Source organism: Aethalodelphis obliquidens, unplaced genomic scaffold, assembly GCF_003676395.1.
Source record: "Aethalodelphis obliquidens isolate GAN/ISIS:26980383/991018 unplaced genomic scaffold, ASM367639v1 scaffold24, whole genome shotgun sequence".
Taxonomy (NCBI): Eukaryota; Metazoa; Chordata; class Mammalia; order Artiodactyla; family Delphinidae; genus Aethalodelphis; species Aethalodelphis obliquidens.
In genome coordinates, this window is record NW_020837968.1 from 14,430,178 (window position 1) to 14,446,318 (window position 16,141).

Consider the following 16,141-nt stretch of genomic DNA (forward strand, 5'->3'; position numbering starts at 1 on the left):
GGTGACTGGTTTTGTAAGATGTATTTGCCAAGATAGGAAAAGAGTGAACCTTAGTGGGAAGATGGGAGGTTTGTTCAGTTCCGGGTGGTTGAATTTGAGATTCCTGTTGGTTGGAGCTGTTCAGTAGACATTTGGATATAAAGATCTGGATCTGAAGGGAATGAGTTGAAGAGCATGAACAGATTTGGGATTCATCATCAGAGGGCCACACAGTAATGTGCCAGGAACTGTTTTAAGGACTTTACATGTATTAATTCATCTAATCCTCTCAGTGACCCTACCAGGTAGGTACTCCTATAGCGGAGGAGAGGGATCTTCAGTAGAGATGCTAATAGCTAGGGAGGTGGCATCAAAGAAGCCAAGGCAAGAGAATTTTAAGAAGTGGGAAATAGTCCAAATGGTTATCTCTAAAGTCTTTGAACTGTCTCTACCTAGATTTTAGATTTCACTCCTGAGATCTTTAATTTTCCTATTAATTTAAGTATAAAGGAAACACTAATTTTATAAGCATACAACCCAGCCCATGCATGAATTAAAATGAAGTTTGAATTGCATTGAATATAAATGAATGAAGCTACTATAAGTAGTAAGAGCCTGAACTTTGGAACCAGGGTCACTGGGTTTGAATTCCCACCCCTCCCCCACCCCAGCACAGCCACTAACTAGCTGTGTGACTTAGGCAATTAATTTCTCTGTGCCTCAGTTTCCTGATCTATAAAATGAGGATGACAATAGTACCTATCTCTTAGGGTCACTGAGAGGGTTTAAAGGAATTAATACTTCTCAAGTCCTCAGAACAGCTCCTGGCACACTACTATGTGCTCTGTGTTAGCTGTTATCTATTAAAATTTTCATCATCAGTATTTCTCTGCTCTTTATCATTAGCAACTTTACATATGAATTTCGATTTCCCATTAGAATGCCAGTGATTCAGTCAGAAGTTTGCTGGCAACAAAATACTTCTTTGTTACAGAGAGAGGGAAAGTGTATCAATCCCCAGTACACCATGCTTAGCTCTAAGCAGATGCAATTTCTTGATCAGAGTCAATACACCAAATTTTGTTCTGTAAATGTGGTGGAGAAAGCAAAACAAAACAAAAAATATGTGTGTGTTTGTGTGTGTATGAAGTTGAAATTTTAGATTTCATCCTAAGTTTGAATCTCAACTATACCTGAATTCAAATCCCAAAGATGTCTCTTGAATCTCTTAACCTCAGTTTTTCCATCTAAAAAGTACAGGTTAATAGATCATAGGTTTGTTGTAATGATTAAACAAAGTAGCATATATAAAAAGTTCAGCATGGCGGCTAGTATATAATAACCATTCAATAATTGGTAGCTATTATTTGGACCCAGAAGGAGCCAAAGCCATTTGTACAAGATAACAGAAGATGACATGTACTTCTGAAACGATGTTGTATCCAGTTCTCTCCCTTCCTGTTTGCCAACTTGCAGTTCTGTATCCAAACTTTTAAATTTTCTTAGTTCTGATTACTCCATGTATGACTTGGAATAACTTAAAAAAATCAAGCGTGCATATTGTTTCTATGAACTTTTTTTAATTTTAAAATGCTGGTGGTCTTTCTTCTTATAGTTTGAAGGTGGTGAATCGTTATCCAGTGGAAACTTGTGTCAGAGGTCACGGCCCAACAGTGACTTAAACAACAGCACTCTGCAGTCCCCTGCTCACCTGAAGGTCCAGCGGAGCATCTCAGCAAATCAGAAGCAACGACGCTTTAGTGATCATGGTGGGGGAAAGTCAGATATGTGGAAAGACAGACTGAGTCTGCCCAGACTTGCATTTTTTGTTAAGCATTATACAGTTCACATGTTTATGTTCTTGTATCATTCCCAGTTATCACAGCTTTATATTATTGAATGATAAATATAATCCTGTTTTCAGGGGCTGACCTAATTTTTGTAATCAAACAGTTTAATCTTCGTTCAGAGTGTAAAGTATGCAAATAAAGATATTTTTAATAGAGTTTTTGTTCGTTAGAAGAAAATATGTCAGTTGCTTTTCAGCTAATTATGCTTTTTAAAAAATTACAGCTGGTCCATCCATTCCCCCTGCCGTATCATATACCAAAAGGCCTCAGGCTAACAGCGTGGAAAGTGAACAGAAAGAGGAGTGGGACAAAGACGTGGCTCGTAAACTTGGCAGCACAACAGTTGGTTCAAAAAGTGAGATGACTACAAGCCCTCTTGTAGGGCCAGAAAGGAAAAAGTCTTCAACTATTCCAAGTGTGAGTAAATATTCTGGCAAATTGCAATATGCTGTAGTTATTTGTTGTCAGAATTTTTTTGTTTAAAGATTTTTAAAAATTTTATCTTTTCTTTTCAAGTTTAAAAATATTAAAGTGAATTATACACTTAAAGAACGTGCAAAGGGGGCCAAGCTTCTAATAAATGCAATTTAAGAACAAAAACTGTGAATGCTTAAAATAACATTTAACCTTACCACAAAACAGTACATTAAACTTTCCTGCCTCAGTTTTCATGTTTGTAATATTTACTTGATAGTATATTGGTGCATTTAATTTTATGTTTACAAATAAACTGTTGAATGAAGGCAGACTACAACAATAATTACTTTATAGAGTTAGCTCCCATTATCCACTTAAAACAGCAAACTATAGAAATTATATAATGGGAGCTGGAAGATAGATTGAGACGTCCCCCATAAGACAGCAGCAGAGAATAAAGAGAAAATATAAAAGAAGACTAAGATATACAAAGGATAGAAGTAGAATTAGTGACGTTTAGGAAATAGGAGTATAGAAAGGAAAAGGGGCAAAATGAAAGGGAGAAAATATTTGAAGAAGAAATAATAATTTAAAAAGATGGAAAACTTCATATTAAAAGGTCTCAAAAGGGAAAACAGAAGCAAGAAGGAAAACCTACTCCTGGGCTCATTAAAGTGGGATATATGGATACCAAAAGCAAAGAGGAAAAACTTCAAAGGTCCCAGAATGAGACAGCAGGTGACCTTAAAAGGAGCAAGATGCAGACTGACATCTGATTTCTCAACAGTAAGATGGATGCAGGAAGATAAATGGATAAAAAATATTTTTTTTTTAAAGTATCAAAAGAAAAGCACATTGAACACAGAATTTTATACCCAACCAAACTGTCATTTAAACATAAAGGTACAATAAACATATTCTTATGAATAAAGTACCTCAACTCTTGTGATACAGTGACCCATTTGAAAACACTGTACTGTTTGAGGAAGTACTCTTACAGTAAGAGAAAGATATGTCGAGTTTTGCCGTAAAATATATGGGAATTGAAAGCAATCAACTAACTTATTAAAGTATGTATGTGGTAACATACACAAAAAAGAAAAAAAATAATGAAAATTCAGAACCAAAATTCTGAATAATATCCAGGAAGTGAGGATAGGGATAGAAATTAAGGGAAAAAGCATATGCCTTGGAAGGGAAGGTGGGGTAAGGGTAAGAAATCGGTACAGTTGGCTCTCACTGTCCATCCGTGTTTGGTTGAACCTGAAGACATGGGACCTGTGGATACGGAGGGCCAACTATACTCAGCCACTTTATATAAGGGATTTGAGCCTCCATAGATCTTGGAATCCGCAGGGGGTCCTGGAGCCAATCCCCAGCGGATACTGAGGGACAACTGTAGTGATAAGCAAAAATAAATTCAGGAACTTAAGGGCAAGAAATATAAGGACAAAACTAAAATGGATAACTTTTAAACCAACAGAAGAAAAGGAATTGATTTAGCTTATGGAAAGTAGGAAAGGAGAGAAAAAACATAAAGACACTTTAAATAGAAACATGAAATAAGGTACCAGGAAGCCCAGCATAACCTTAATTGTAAATGGGTTAAACTCCCCAATGCCCATTGTCTTACACAGTTAATGGAAACCATATTTTTTAAAAAATATGTGATTTGATCATCACCTTCTGGTCTATGAAACAGATGTATATAACCACTTTAAGGATGAATGGATACAGCCACTTACATTCCAGCTGGTCTGTTTGGAAATGATTTAACTATAATAGATTTAATACATTTTTTATAAGTAGTTTTTTAGACAAGGCATCATTTCCTCTTATCTAAACATCAACTAGAGGACAGTTTCCAGAGTGTCATCACCCCATATAACAGAAAGAAAGAATTCCATCCCCTATTTCCTGCTACTCTGCTAGATTACCTGTCATTCAACTCAACTTGGTCATATTTTCCCATGAATATTCTCAGCTGTTTCCACCCCTGTCTTTATGCAGTGCTCTTGCTTAAAGTTCCCCCTGCACATTATGAAAATCCCATTTCTATAGATAATTTCCAGTCCTGCCTCCTGGATGGAGCCTCCTAGGACTGAACACTCCAAAGTGATCTTGTTGGCCTTTCTGATTGCTGGACCACGTTATTTAGCTCGTAGCTATGTGCTGCCTTGCATTGTTCACTGTTGTTTCCCCATATTTATGTTCTCCTGTTACACGCTGACACAGTAGCTTCGTCAGAATCATTAGTGATCACGCGCATAGTGGGTATTCAAAGCATATGTAAATTTTAAAAAGGCATAAAAACTAAGGCATTGGTTTAAATTTAAACTAACTATGCCACACTTACTTATCTTTTTTTTTTTTTAAACATAAGCTAAAAGATTCTGGTAGAGAAATTCTTCTCTTAGCCACTTAGTATTAGCATCACTGCCATCAAAGGGACAAGGCCAGGGAGGCAGCTTGTGAGGATCAGAAACCTGGAAGGCACAGTTTTGAAGGAGAAACTGTTCACCCGTCACACTTTGAGAAGGAAAGTAATGTTACTGAAGACAGCCAGAAACGTTTTAGAGGTCTCCAAAGGATGTATGGTAGCATGACCTGACAAGGAATTTGTTCAAAATTAGGTTACTCATGTGACAGTTCACCCAAAACAGTGAAATTATCAGAAGTGAATATTCTTATATTGCTACATTTGGTGCCCATGGGATAATTTTACAGACTTCTAGTTATATCTTGGTGGTTTTATACTTTTCCAGGATTTTTCCCTATTTTCTGTTATTTATTTACAGGATTTTTCCTCTAATTTTTTTTAAAATAAATTCATTCGTGCATTCATTTTTGGCTGCACTGGGTCTTTGTTGCTGCGCGCGGGCTTTCTCTAGTTGCAGCGAGCGGGGGCTACTCTTTGTTGTGGTGTGTGGGCTCCTCATTGCGGTGGCTTCTCTAGTTGCGGAGCACAGGCTCTAGGCACATGGGCTTCAGTAATTGTGGCACACAGGCTCAGTAGTTGTGGTTCGCGGGCTCTAGAGCGCAGGCTCAGTAGTTGTGGCGCATGGGCTTAGTTGCTCTGTGGCATATGGGATCTTCCCGAACCAGGGCTCGAACCCGTGTCCCCTGCATTGAAAGATGGATTCTTAACCACTGCACCACCAGGGAAGTCCTCTCCTCCAAATTTTTAATCTCCAGTTAAACCTCCTCAGTAGTCTATAGGAGCAAAGTAGGAAATAATTAAATGTTCAAAAATTAGGGATTTATTAGTTAAAAAAACACACTGTATATCTGTGTAGCTGAAAAGAGGAAGTATTCCCAGGGTGGCACTGCACACAGTATTGGTGTCCTCAGCTGGGCCTGCCTGTGACCCTGGAGCTTTGGTCTCTTAACATCACCAGTGGCTGTGGGGTTTTCCCCAGCAGGTGCAGAAGGTTCACCCACAGGCTTCCAGGTGACCTTCCATCTTCAGGGCCCCAGGTTTCCTGTTTGTAATGATAGGGTGGGGTGTCTCTCGTGCATAGTCCCCTCAAGCTGCCTGTGCCACTGTCCTGGCCTTCTCCCTATCACCAGCTTACAAAGGCATGAATAAAACCCAGCTTTTTCCAAACAATTGTTCACCGCTGCTGTAGGACAGTAAACTAAGAAAACTGCGATGCTTGCTGTGCTTTGCCTTTTATTCCTACAAGGGAGAGGGGTGGGAGATAGAATTTGTTAATATAAGATTCTGATAAATTAAAATTCCACCACAGATGTTTTTCAGTTATTGGCAGCTTAAATTCACTTCTCTGATTTTCCACAAATACAGTTAGAATATTTTAATGTGTTCTTTTTCCTTCTTAAAGAACAATGTGTATCCTGGAGGTAGCATGGCAAGAAGGAATACATACGTCTGTGAAAGAACCACAGATCGATACACAGCACTGCAGAATGGAAAAGACAGCAGGTAACTGTCACAGTGACAGGCAGGGCTACCTTTGTCATTGCTTTGCATTAGTGCTCTGGGTAAAACTCCTGTAGCTGAATGGGTCAAGACGAAAGGAAACACGAAACAGCTAGTTATATTGCAACCAGCCATTCTTACTAAGGCACCTCCTCACGTGTACCAGAATGGAGCAATGGAAAAATGTTTAGGGAAAACAGGAGATAAATGTCTTAACCTGTGACTTTTCTGAATAAAATACGCTAGTAAATAATTCCCTATAGCAAAACCTGTCATAGCATCCTAATCTGATCTTCATTATTTGAGCCTTACTCTTTTATACCCTTGCTGCTTCCTTCTTATCTTCTTCCTTCCCACCCACCCCCTATCAAGTCATCATTATATCCAAAGAATGAAGGCTTTGTTTTCCTTCCTCTAAAGAAATGTGGCCATCTCAACTGATCATTGAGAAGCATACGGTTCTCGAAGGGTTTTATTTTAAATAGTGATAAATCATATTTTATTATTTAAAAAATCTAAGTTCTTTTCATCGTGTGAGTTAAGGACTGCTCATCAGTATATGACAAAAGGACAGGGGGAGTCTTTTCTAATAAAATTCCATCTAGTTCCATCCCTAGTCATTTCAGCAAACTTGACAGACCACTCTTACACTTGTTTCCTCTCAGTTAAGAGGCATTTAAAGTAAATGTTATTATAAGGCATAGAAAGGTAAATGAATCCTCCTTGGACCTAAGATCCTTTAGGCTAGAAAGGTTGTTGGGAATTGATTTCTAACTTACTCTTTTTCCTGTACTAAATCCTAATCTGCAGCTCCTTTAGTCTGTAACAGTTTAACCTATTGATTAAAGAGATGAACTAAAAGTGTTTTGATGATGTTTCCAGAGATAGGATTTTTGCTACAATTATGAATTCTTATTGAATAGCGGACAGTGAACCACAGCAACACGTCACATGCAACTGTGATTGCTGGAAAGTGAAAACTGTCTGTAATCATAATCATTTTATCCATAAAAATAATGTCATGCTTTTCAGATTCACATGTATAGAACAAGAGTGTGTGAGATCTTTTCCGTGGAAGGTGGTGGTAAATTCCCCCTGTACACTTTTGACAAGAATATTGTTGTTAGTAATAATAACTCTAATGTTGATTTCTGAGTGTTTCAGTCATGAAAGGTATTAGTCAATTTAGACTTTTAAAAATCTACTTCTTAAATTTTAGTAAACTGTAGTTTTTCTTCTTTTTTACATTCCACGGTCTTCTCGACTGTCTTATGTTGAAAGCCTCACGGAGATGTCCGCGAGCAGCATATCCTCTGCAGGCTCTGCCGTGGCTTCCGCTGTCCCCTCAGCACGACCCCGCCACCAGAAGTCCATGTCCGCTTCTGGTCATCCTATTAAAGTTACACTGCCGACCATTAAAGACAGCTCTGAAGCTTACAGACCCGGGTAACATGCTGGTTGCATCTCATTTTGTTTGTCGTTAAAAAGAGTTTTAAAAAATGTTGCACCATACAAAAATACAAGATAGCCATCCCATTACGAGCTTTTCGAAGATTCACTGTTTGTGGCAGAGGTAAAGTTGAATTGTACCATAAACTTACTACATCCCCTAGCAGTTATCAGAAATGTTGCTTACAATTTAAATCATTTTCTGGAGGAATTTTCTTCAAGGATTTTGTTTTAAATCTCTCCATAAAGTAAAGGGTTGTTGCCAAGTTTATCATTCAGTTAAATTGAGTTTTTATGGTTTAAAAACAAACCGACAAAACCCCACGAGACTAGGGGTTGAGACCTCGTTAATCTTCTCGGCTCTGGCCAGTCACTTGTTCTTAAGAAGAACTTTTCGTTTTCCTGTCAGTGACGAAACAGATGATCATGAAGAGCCCTTTCACTTATCAAGTTAAATGACTATTTTTCTGGTATTTCTGTATGTTGAGATTTCTCAAATTCAGGAAAATGTTTGATAGTGAGATTTGTTAATCACGGTGGTGGTGTCCTGTAGCATTTGCTATCACTGAGGCCGAAATTATAAATAGGAAATGAGCCTTCAATTCAAAGGCTTTTTGATAAACAGTAAAATCTGTGTTCTACATTGCCGAATGGTTTAAGAGAATAGTTAAAAAAAAAAAAATTTGCACGCAGTGCCCCTTGTCTGGCATTCCTGCTACTGAAGAGTGTATATCTTTGTATCCCTGTTTCAGTAATTTCTTAATCGTTAGTAACTAAATTTTTATAAAAGGCATTTAGTTTGAATCTGAAATGTCATCCGTCTCTGGCGATAACAGTAATTACAGTCAACCCATGCATCACATCTGTGACGGGAAAGAATAGAGTAGGGCCGAATAAAAGTAGCCATGGCAGTTTTCTTCTGGTTTTTAGCGTGAGTGAAACCTTTCTCTGCCAGTATTCTGAGAGATACGTCTCAATGTGTCCCAGCAGTACAGCCCAGCGCGCGCCCGCTGCTTCCCCGTCTGCTCACAGTATCAGCACCACCACCCCTGACCGAACCCGCTTCCCCCGGGGCAGCTCCAGCCGCAGCACCTTCCATGGGGAGCAGCTCCGCGAGCGCCGCGGCGCTGCCTACAACGGGCCGCCCGCTTCCCCCTCGCATGAAACGGGGGCATTTGCACACGCCAGGAGGGGCACGTCAACTGGTATAATAAGCAAAATAACGTCCAAATTCGTCCGCAGGTCAGTACCAACATATTGTGGTGTTTTCTGTCCTCTAGGAATTAACAAAGAAGATTCGTTGTTTTCTTCAGTCTCTACAGTGATTTTCCAGAATGGTTTTATGACATTTCATTAGACGTGCTCTTTTACAGAAGTTGGAAGAAAAAGATCAAGGAAGACATAAAGTCTATTCCCTTAAGGAAAAGACAGAAAAACAAAAGAACAAAATGAGAATTTAAGAATACTATAGAATAGAGCAGAAAGAGCAAAACTTGACATCGAAAATGTGTGTTCGAACAAAGAGTATCCTCTACTTAAAAGCCTTGATTTAGAAAAAGGAATTAAATATGGCTTTACCTTTATCCTTCAAGTAGTATTTCTTAAGAATACTCTTCAATTGCTCACTAATAATATATATTGTTTGCCTTTTATTCTTCCTTATAAAAAGCCTACGTATCGGAATCACAGAGATTACTTATGTAATTTAATATCATAAAATCCTAACATCAGAACACGGTAAACACAAAATGAATGCAAGTGTAGTAACCTAATCCAGTAGAATAATGAAATTGTACCCTTTTCTAAAAATTAAACGTAAGTGGGTAATACACATTGATGATACAAGTTGCTGAACACAGTGCAGGTTGACGTAAGTTTGGTGTGCTGTCAGGTCCTACTAAAAGCCCATGAAAGTCCCGTATGAACCAAGCCCTGTGCCAGGTGCTGAACAGGATTCAAAGATAAAGAGACAGCATCTGTGCCCTCAAGGTTCGGACAGCCCCAAAAGGATCAGACTGGACACCACCAGCCATGATATACAATGAACGTGAACAGAAAGGAAAGAGCAGGCAAGGCACTGTGGGGTTCCTGACTCGGGAGGGAAGCTCAGGCTCCGTAGCAGGCAGTTGTTTGAGGAAATAAAAAGTTATGGGTAAGAAGGTTTTGTACTTGCAGCAAAAACAGTACTTCAGTACTTAATTTTCCATGTTTTTAGTGTTCCTAGGATTTCAGATAGCGTGTGTGGAAAAGAGAAGCAGTGTCCTTAGCCTCTCACCTTTCCTTGGAGCTGTTTATAGACTCTGTTAATGGATCAGTTTGCCCAAGATCACACAGCTGAATTTACTACTTTAAACATAGCCCCATGCAACATCCATTTCTAACCATATCAGTCTGAGATTTTGTACCGCTTGGGCAGTTACCATGACACATCGACAGAGAAAGACCTGAAAGCTCCCCCCCAGAGTCAGCATGACAGTGGGACAGGAGTGCTGGCCGGCCGTCAGCAGGGCAGTAGTTAGGTTGTCAGTAGTTGGAATTTAGCTGACAATTTAAATCCATTTTTAAAACCCGGTACTTTCTCCTGGTTAATCCACGATTAATTTTAAGGTGAAGAAAAACAGGTTTTGAGTTTAATGCTTGATTACTAACTGTACATTAAGCATTGTGCAAAATATTGCTCTTTACGTTGCGATAAAAATTTAGATTCTAGAGGGAATGTAGTAAGGAACACCAGACAAGAAGATTGCCATGTAGGCATTCAACAAATGTGAAGACCTACTACGTGCCGGGCCCTCTAGCCAGCAGCCCCTCCATTCCTGCGAGTCGCTGATGGTCTCACGACACTCCACAAAGCTGAAACCTTTTCCTTACTTGGCTTCCGCCCTCTCGGGCTCCCTATCCCTTCTCAGGCTCCTTTGCTGGTTCTTTCGGGTCTCTTTGCCCTTCCCCCTGACCTCTAAATGCCAGCCTACCCCAGGGCATGGTCTTTGGACACATTCTCTTCTCTGGTTATCCTCACTCTCTTGGTGATCTCACTCAGGCCCATGACATGAAACTCCATCATGTGCTAACAATCCCAGTTTAGATCTTTAGCCCAGGCCGCTCCTCGGAAGGGCAGACTCCCGTATCCAGTATTCTGCTCTGCCTCTCCACCTCATTGTGTAACAGACTCTCAAACAGAACCTGTCCAGATTTCAGCTCCCGCTTCTCTTCCTCAAGCTGTCCCCTCTCCTCCTTCATCATTTTAGGTAACGGCGACACCATCCTTCTGGTTGCTCAGACCCTGAGCCTGGATTATCCTTCACTCCTCCTTTCTTCCTACCACATGTCAGTTCCACGAGCGGTTGTGTTGGCTCTGCCTTCACGACAGTTCCAGGATTTAGCTGCTTCCAGCACTCCTACCACTGCCTTCACGGTCTAAACCACTGTTGATATTCCACGTCCTCACAGGTCCCCTAGCTTCTGCCCTTGTCCTCCTGTTCTGTTCACAACAATGTAAGTCCTCAATTTAAACTCCTCAGCTTGGGGCTTCCCTGGTGGCACAGTGGTTGGGAGTCCGCCTGCCGATGCAGGGGACACGGGTTCGTGCCCCGGTCTGGGAGGATCCCACATGCTGCGGAGCGGCTGGGCCCGTGAGCCATGGCCGCTGAGCCTGCGCGTCCGGAGCCTGTGCTCCGCAACCGGAGAGGCCACAACAGTGAGAGGCTTGCATACCGCAAAAAATAAAAAAATCCTTAGCTTGCTTTTCATCTCACTCAGAGTGCAGTTCAGAGCCTGCCAGTGGTCTCCATAGTCTGGCCACCCGTTCCTGCTCTGACCTCATCTTCTCCCACTCTTTTCCTTGCTGGTTCCCCACCAGCCCCAGAGGGCACCTGACTGTCCTTGGGCACACCAGGCACACTTGTTCAGGATTTCATACTCCGCCGATACCCGCGTGGCTGGCTTCTACACCTCCTTCAGGTCTTTGCGGGACTGTCACTTCCTCAGCGAGGCCTTCCTCAACCCCATGTTGAAAATCATCCCCTCCCCCTCCCGACACTCCCTTTTCCGGCTTTATTTTTCTCTGTAGCACTTAACACAACCTGAGATAGTATGTTTGCTTTACGTAGTTGTTCCTCGTCCACCTCTGCCGAGGAGACGTGCTCCGTGAGAACAGGGGTCTGCAGTTGGCTCGTTGGCTGGCTTTGTTTTGTGCTGAATCTCCTGCCCAGCGGTGGGTGCTTCCTCTGCCGCGTACTCTGGCACTCAGTAGACATTCATCTACTGAGCGGATGAGTAGTGTGGAAGACAGTTTAAAAAGTAAACAGATAAGCTTGTAATACATTCTGATAAGCGCTCTGAAGGGGGCAGGTCCTGAAAGAGAGAACAAGGTTGAGGGAATAGGAGTTTTCAGACCCAGCCTGTGAGGGGAGCTAGTGTGGAAGTTTCTAAGGTTCCACCATACCCTTATCGCACTTTGAACAGTGTCATCTAGTAGACGGTTTTGGCAGGGGGCGGGGGGGGGGGGGGCTTGGGGGGGAAAGAAGGGAGGGCGGAGGTTGTTTGCTGTTCTTCGTCAGAAATTAGAGAGGGTTTTTTAATGTCTTGATTTTTAACATATTTTAATTGATTCTGGATTTGGTGAGAGAAGAGAAAAAACGCTCAGTTCTTCTCCGAGGCCGCTTGTCACCCTGCGAACAGGTTTGGCTTTACAAGTATGTCTGCATTCGCAGCAGTGCATGAGGGTAGCATTTTGTGGTTCAGGATGACACCATCTAATACCCCCCTGACGACTTAATGCGGGAAGACAAGCAAGCATGGGTTTCCGTCCCGGGATGAACCTGCTGAGCTCTTTAGCAGCTGGCAGACGGGGACGGGCAGCTGATCTTTCTGCGTTTGCGGCGTGTTGAGCTTTCGGGGGCTGGAGGCTTAGAGATAAGCTAGAGAACCTCTCAGGGCCTCATTATTTAACACTCTCAACTCAGCCGTCAGGTTATCGTCCTTCCCACTGGTCTCGTCTTCTTAATTCCATCCTGGGTTCAAGGCTGGCCTTTCTCTCTGTTCCCTTTGCCTTCCTCACTTCACTCTGCCTAAAGCCTGAAGAAATGGGGCCGCACGCTGACGCCCCCGTGGGACCCTCACCGGCACCCGGGGTGCTGGGGGGCAGGGCTGGCTCTGAGCACAGTGCAGGGGCCAAGACGCCTCCAGACTCGGGGACCAGCTAAGTCCCCAACGTGCCACTGAAGGCGTTAAAAGATGAAGAAAATAGGATTTTATAGGGGAAAAAAGTAAAGGAATTTGGGTTATTAAGCTTTAAGAAAAGAAGGATAAAGAATAGTCCAGAGTTAATCGTTCATGTATTTGAAAACCATTATCACAAAGAAGAAACCAGCTAGTAGTTCTCCTTGGCCAGTAAGAAGCTGGACACCAGAATGGCCACATGAGAGAGTTGTTTTCTGGTTTTAAGAAAGAACTTTCTAATTAGGAAAGCGATTTATACTAGACTAATCTGTCAAGGGAGGATGTAGACGTACTATTTCCAAAGTCTTTTAAATAGCATTTAGAATGATATGCTTTGGATCAGTGCTATATACCTACTGTACAAACAGGAGATTGGATCAAACCTTAGGATTTTTTAACCATAGTTCTTACATAGGGAGTAACCTGATTGGTTCAGCTGATTATATATAAGATATTTGGCTTTCCTTTAAGTTTTAAATATCGGAGAACCATGCTTCACTGCATTTGCTGTTACAGCCAGCGGCACGTTCTGTATCCCTAGATGCTTCCCACCATGGCTGCTGGGAGCTGACTTAACTGGACTATTTGAAACCATTGCCAAATAGCAGAAATTCTTCCAGTCAGTGTTCCTAGTGGCATCCAGGAAGGCAGGAACAGGGTATGGGAAACGATGTGACGAGTCAGTTGCTCTTTCCACAATTAACAGCAAGGGAAGTAGGGTCTAAGGGGTGTTTCATTCCTAATGCTTACACTTGGGCAGCAGTCTGCTAGCAGTGATTCATAAGGCAAAGTATAAATAGGACAGAAGAGTCCAGTGAGACGTATGTCCCTTCCTGCTAAAGGAATTTTATCTTAGCAGCAGGAATCAACAGCATTATTATCTTTCTTGCCCAGCTGGTGGACTGCCCTTCAGTACATCTACATGTAACTCAAAATATACATTTCACTTTGAGCCTGCTCAAAAAATGTTTGGTTTATTTCAGTGTGCTATAATAAAAATAGGTTTGTATAGATGGCTTTGAACTTTTATTATACCTCCCAGTGAAAATGCTAGTTATTAAAAATAGAAATTTAAGAAACCCCATTTGAATGTGAGAATGCATCTTATGATCCTTTTTAATTCAGATAGGAAAGTGGTTTTTACATAATATTTTTGTCAAGAAAGCCCTAGAGTTAAAGACCCTGAGAAGCATATAAGGCATTCATATTTTTAACCATGAGTTGAAGTTCTAGAGCTTATTGTACTGCTGGATTTTCTTAATTTGGGGAATGAGGAAGGTGGCACTGATTTTATTCCTGTTGCATTTATTTTACATAAATAATATAAATGTTACTGAAATGGTTAAAACATTAAGAAAATGTGGACTTGAGGGCTTCGGTTGGTGACTTTTCCAGCTATTTAATAGTATTTTGCTATCACTAGCCTTCTCTTAATCTATTTAAACTGGTTTATAACTTGATACTCCTATGTTAGATACTTAATTACCTTTGAAAATGACAGTTAAAATTTTGGCAGACTTCAAAAATACTAATTACATTCAACAAAAGAACAATTAGTGGAGTTTTCCTGGTTTTACTTCACAGGTGGATGTCCAGGTAAGATCAATGTTTCTGTTTAAGTTTGAATTCATGTCTTTAGACTCACCTGCTTGGATAGGCTGTTTGGTTTGCTATAATATTTTATCATGTGCATGAATGATTAGCATAACTTCTGAAATAAGTTACTTGCATATTTAAAAACTAGTATTTATTTTTAGAAGTACTTATGTGTTGAGCTTTATTTCTAACTGCAAGATTAATTTATATTTTTCTAAATTGAGCGACTACTCAAACCATGTTTAATAACCATTATGAAGTTAAACCTTGCTGTTGATAATTATTAAATAGTTTTGACTTTAGATTGACCTAAGCTAAACCAAGAGGTAAATTATGACTTTAAAATCGTGGCTGGGAATTGGAAGATCACGTAAAAATCCTAAACCATCACCTAGCATCTCCTCTATGACAATATACCCAGTAGACGCTCAATAAATGGTAGTCAAGTGTGGTTGTGATGAAAAACATAAGAAATGGTATTAGACTGACTAGTCATGCTAGAAGTTTATTTTAAAATCATTTTAGATGTAGGTTTTCTTGGTATTTTTTTCACTTTTATCATTAAATCTCAACCTTCACTTTGTTTTGAGGGATCCAAGTGAAGGCGAAGCCAGTGGCAGAGCCGACACTTCAAGGTGAGGAGCCACTATTAATACTTCGCTGCTATAGGTCCCTGTGTGTGAAGACGTACTTTTGAAATACTTACAGCGCTTAATAAACATGGATAGAACTAATAACTAGATAGTATGTGTTTTAAAATTTTATATTGGTATGGGTTTTCCTAATGTTGCCTAGCATTTATTAAGTTTATTAACTTTAAGTTTGTGTTTTCTAAACATTATTTTGAATTGTATGCTTTATAGCCTTTCTGTCCTTTAAAAAACATGTCTTAGCAGAAGAATTAATAGATTAAAATGTACTGATCCTTTTCTCACTAAAATGATGTAAATAAAATCAGTCTTGGGACTTCCCTGGCAGTCCAGTGGTTAAGACTCTGCACTTCCACTGTAGGGGACACGGGTTCGATCCCTGGTCGGGGAGCTAAGACCCCGCATGCCTCGTGGCGCAGCAAAAAAAAAAAAAAAAAAAAAAATTAGTCTCAGTCAAATAATGCAGAACATGGAGGTTACCAAATACATAGGAAGATGTGATATTAGTAATATATTTTAGGGGACTCTTCATTCGTGGACCACATTTCAAAACTCTCACCCTGCCGTACTTTATGGGTTACTTGACATTTAATACTGGTTGTGTATTCGTTCTGGCAGTGGGTCTCAAACTTGAGCACATTCAGAATCAGGCGGAGGGCTTGAGGAAGCAGGTGGCTGAGCCCCACCCCTGGGGTTTGTGACTGTCAGGGAGGGGCACTGATGCCGCTGGTCTGGGGCCCACGTTAGTGACATGTTAGTACTTGTGTTCATATTTATAAATGGGAAATTTAAGAAACGAAGGCATTCAATTATTTCGAGTGTACACCAGCATTAAGGGGTCCAGTATAAGTCTCAGAACCTTAACAAGCAGTTCCTCAGTAGGACAGAGGCCCAGCTTCACTCAGGAATTATATTTGACCAGCTAAACACAAGCCTCAGTTTAATTTCTCCTTTTTACAATTATTTGAAACATAAAACACAATGAACTATGGAAGGACTTTAAAAGGCATTCCTATGTAGTCTTTTTATTTTACGAACTG

At 40.6% G+C, this 16,141-nt stretch overlaps 1 protein-coding gene across 1 annotated transcript in view; it reads left to right on the top strand.

Annotated features, from left to right (window-relative positions):
- Positions 1–16,141, top strand: part of MARK1 (microtubule affinity regulating kinase 1) — a 144,546-nt gene that overhangs the window by 123,027 nt on the left and 5,378 nt on the right. Inside the window, exons 12-17 of the mRNA XM_027122227.1 lie at positions 1,595–1,748; positions 2,053–2,246; positions 6,089–6,189; positions 7,468–7,632; positions 8,626–8,877; positions 15,042–15,086. Coding sequence (XP_026978028.1) covers positions 1,595–1,748; positions 2,053–2,246; positions 6,089–6,189; positions 7,468–7,632; positions 8,626–8,877; positions 15,042–15,086 — 911 coding nt within the window. The remainder of the gene's footprint in view (positions 1–1,594; positions 1,749–2,052; positions 2,247–6,088; positions 6,190–7,467; positions 7,633–8,625; positions 8,878–15,041; positions 15,087–16,141) is intronic.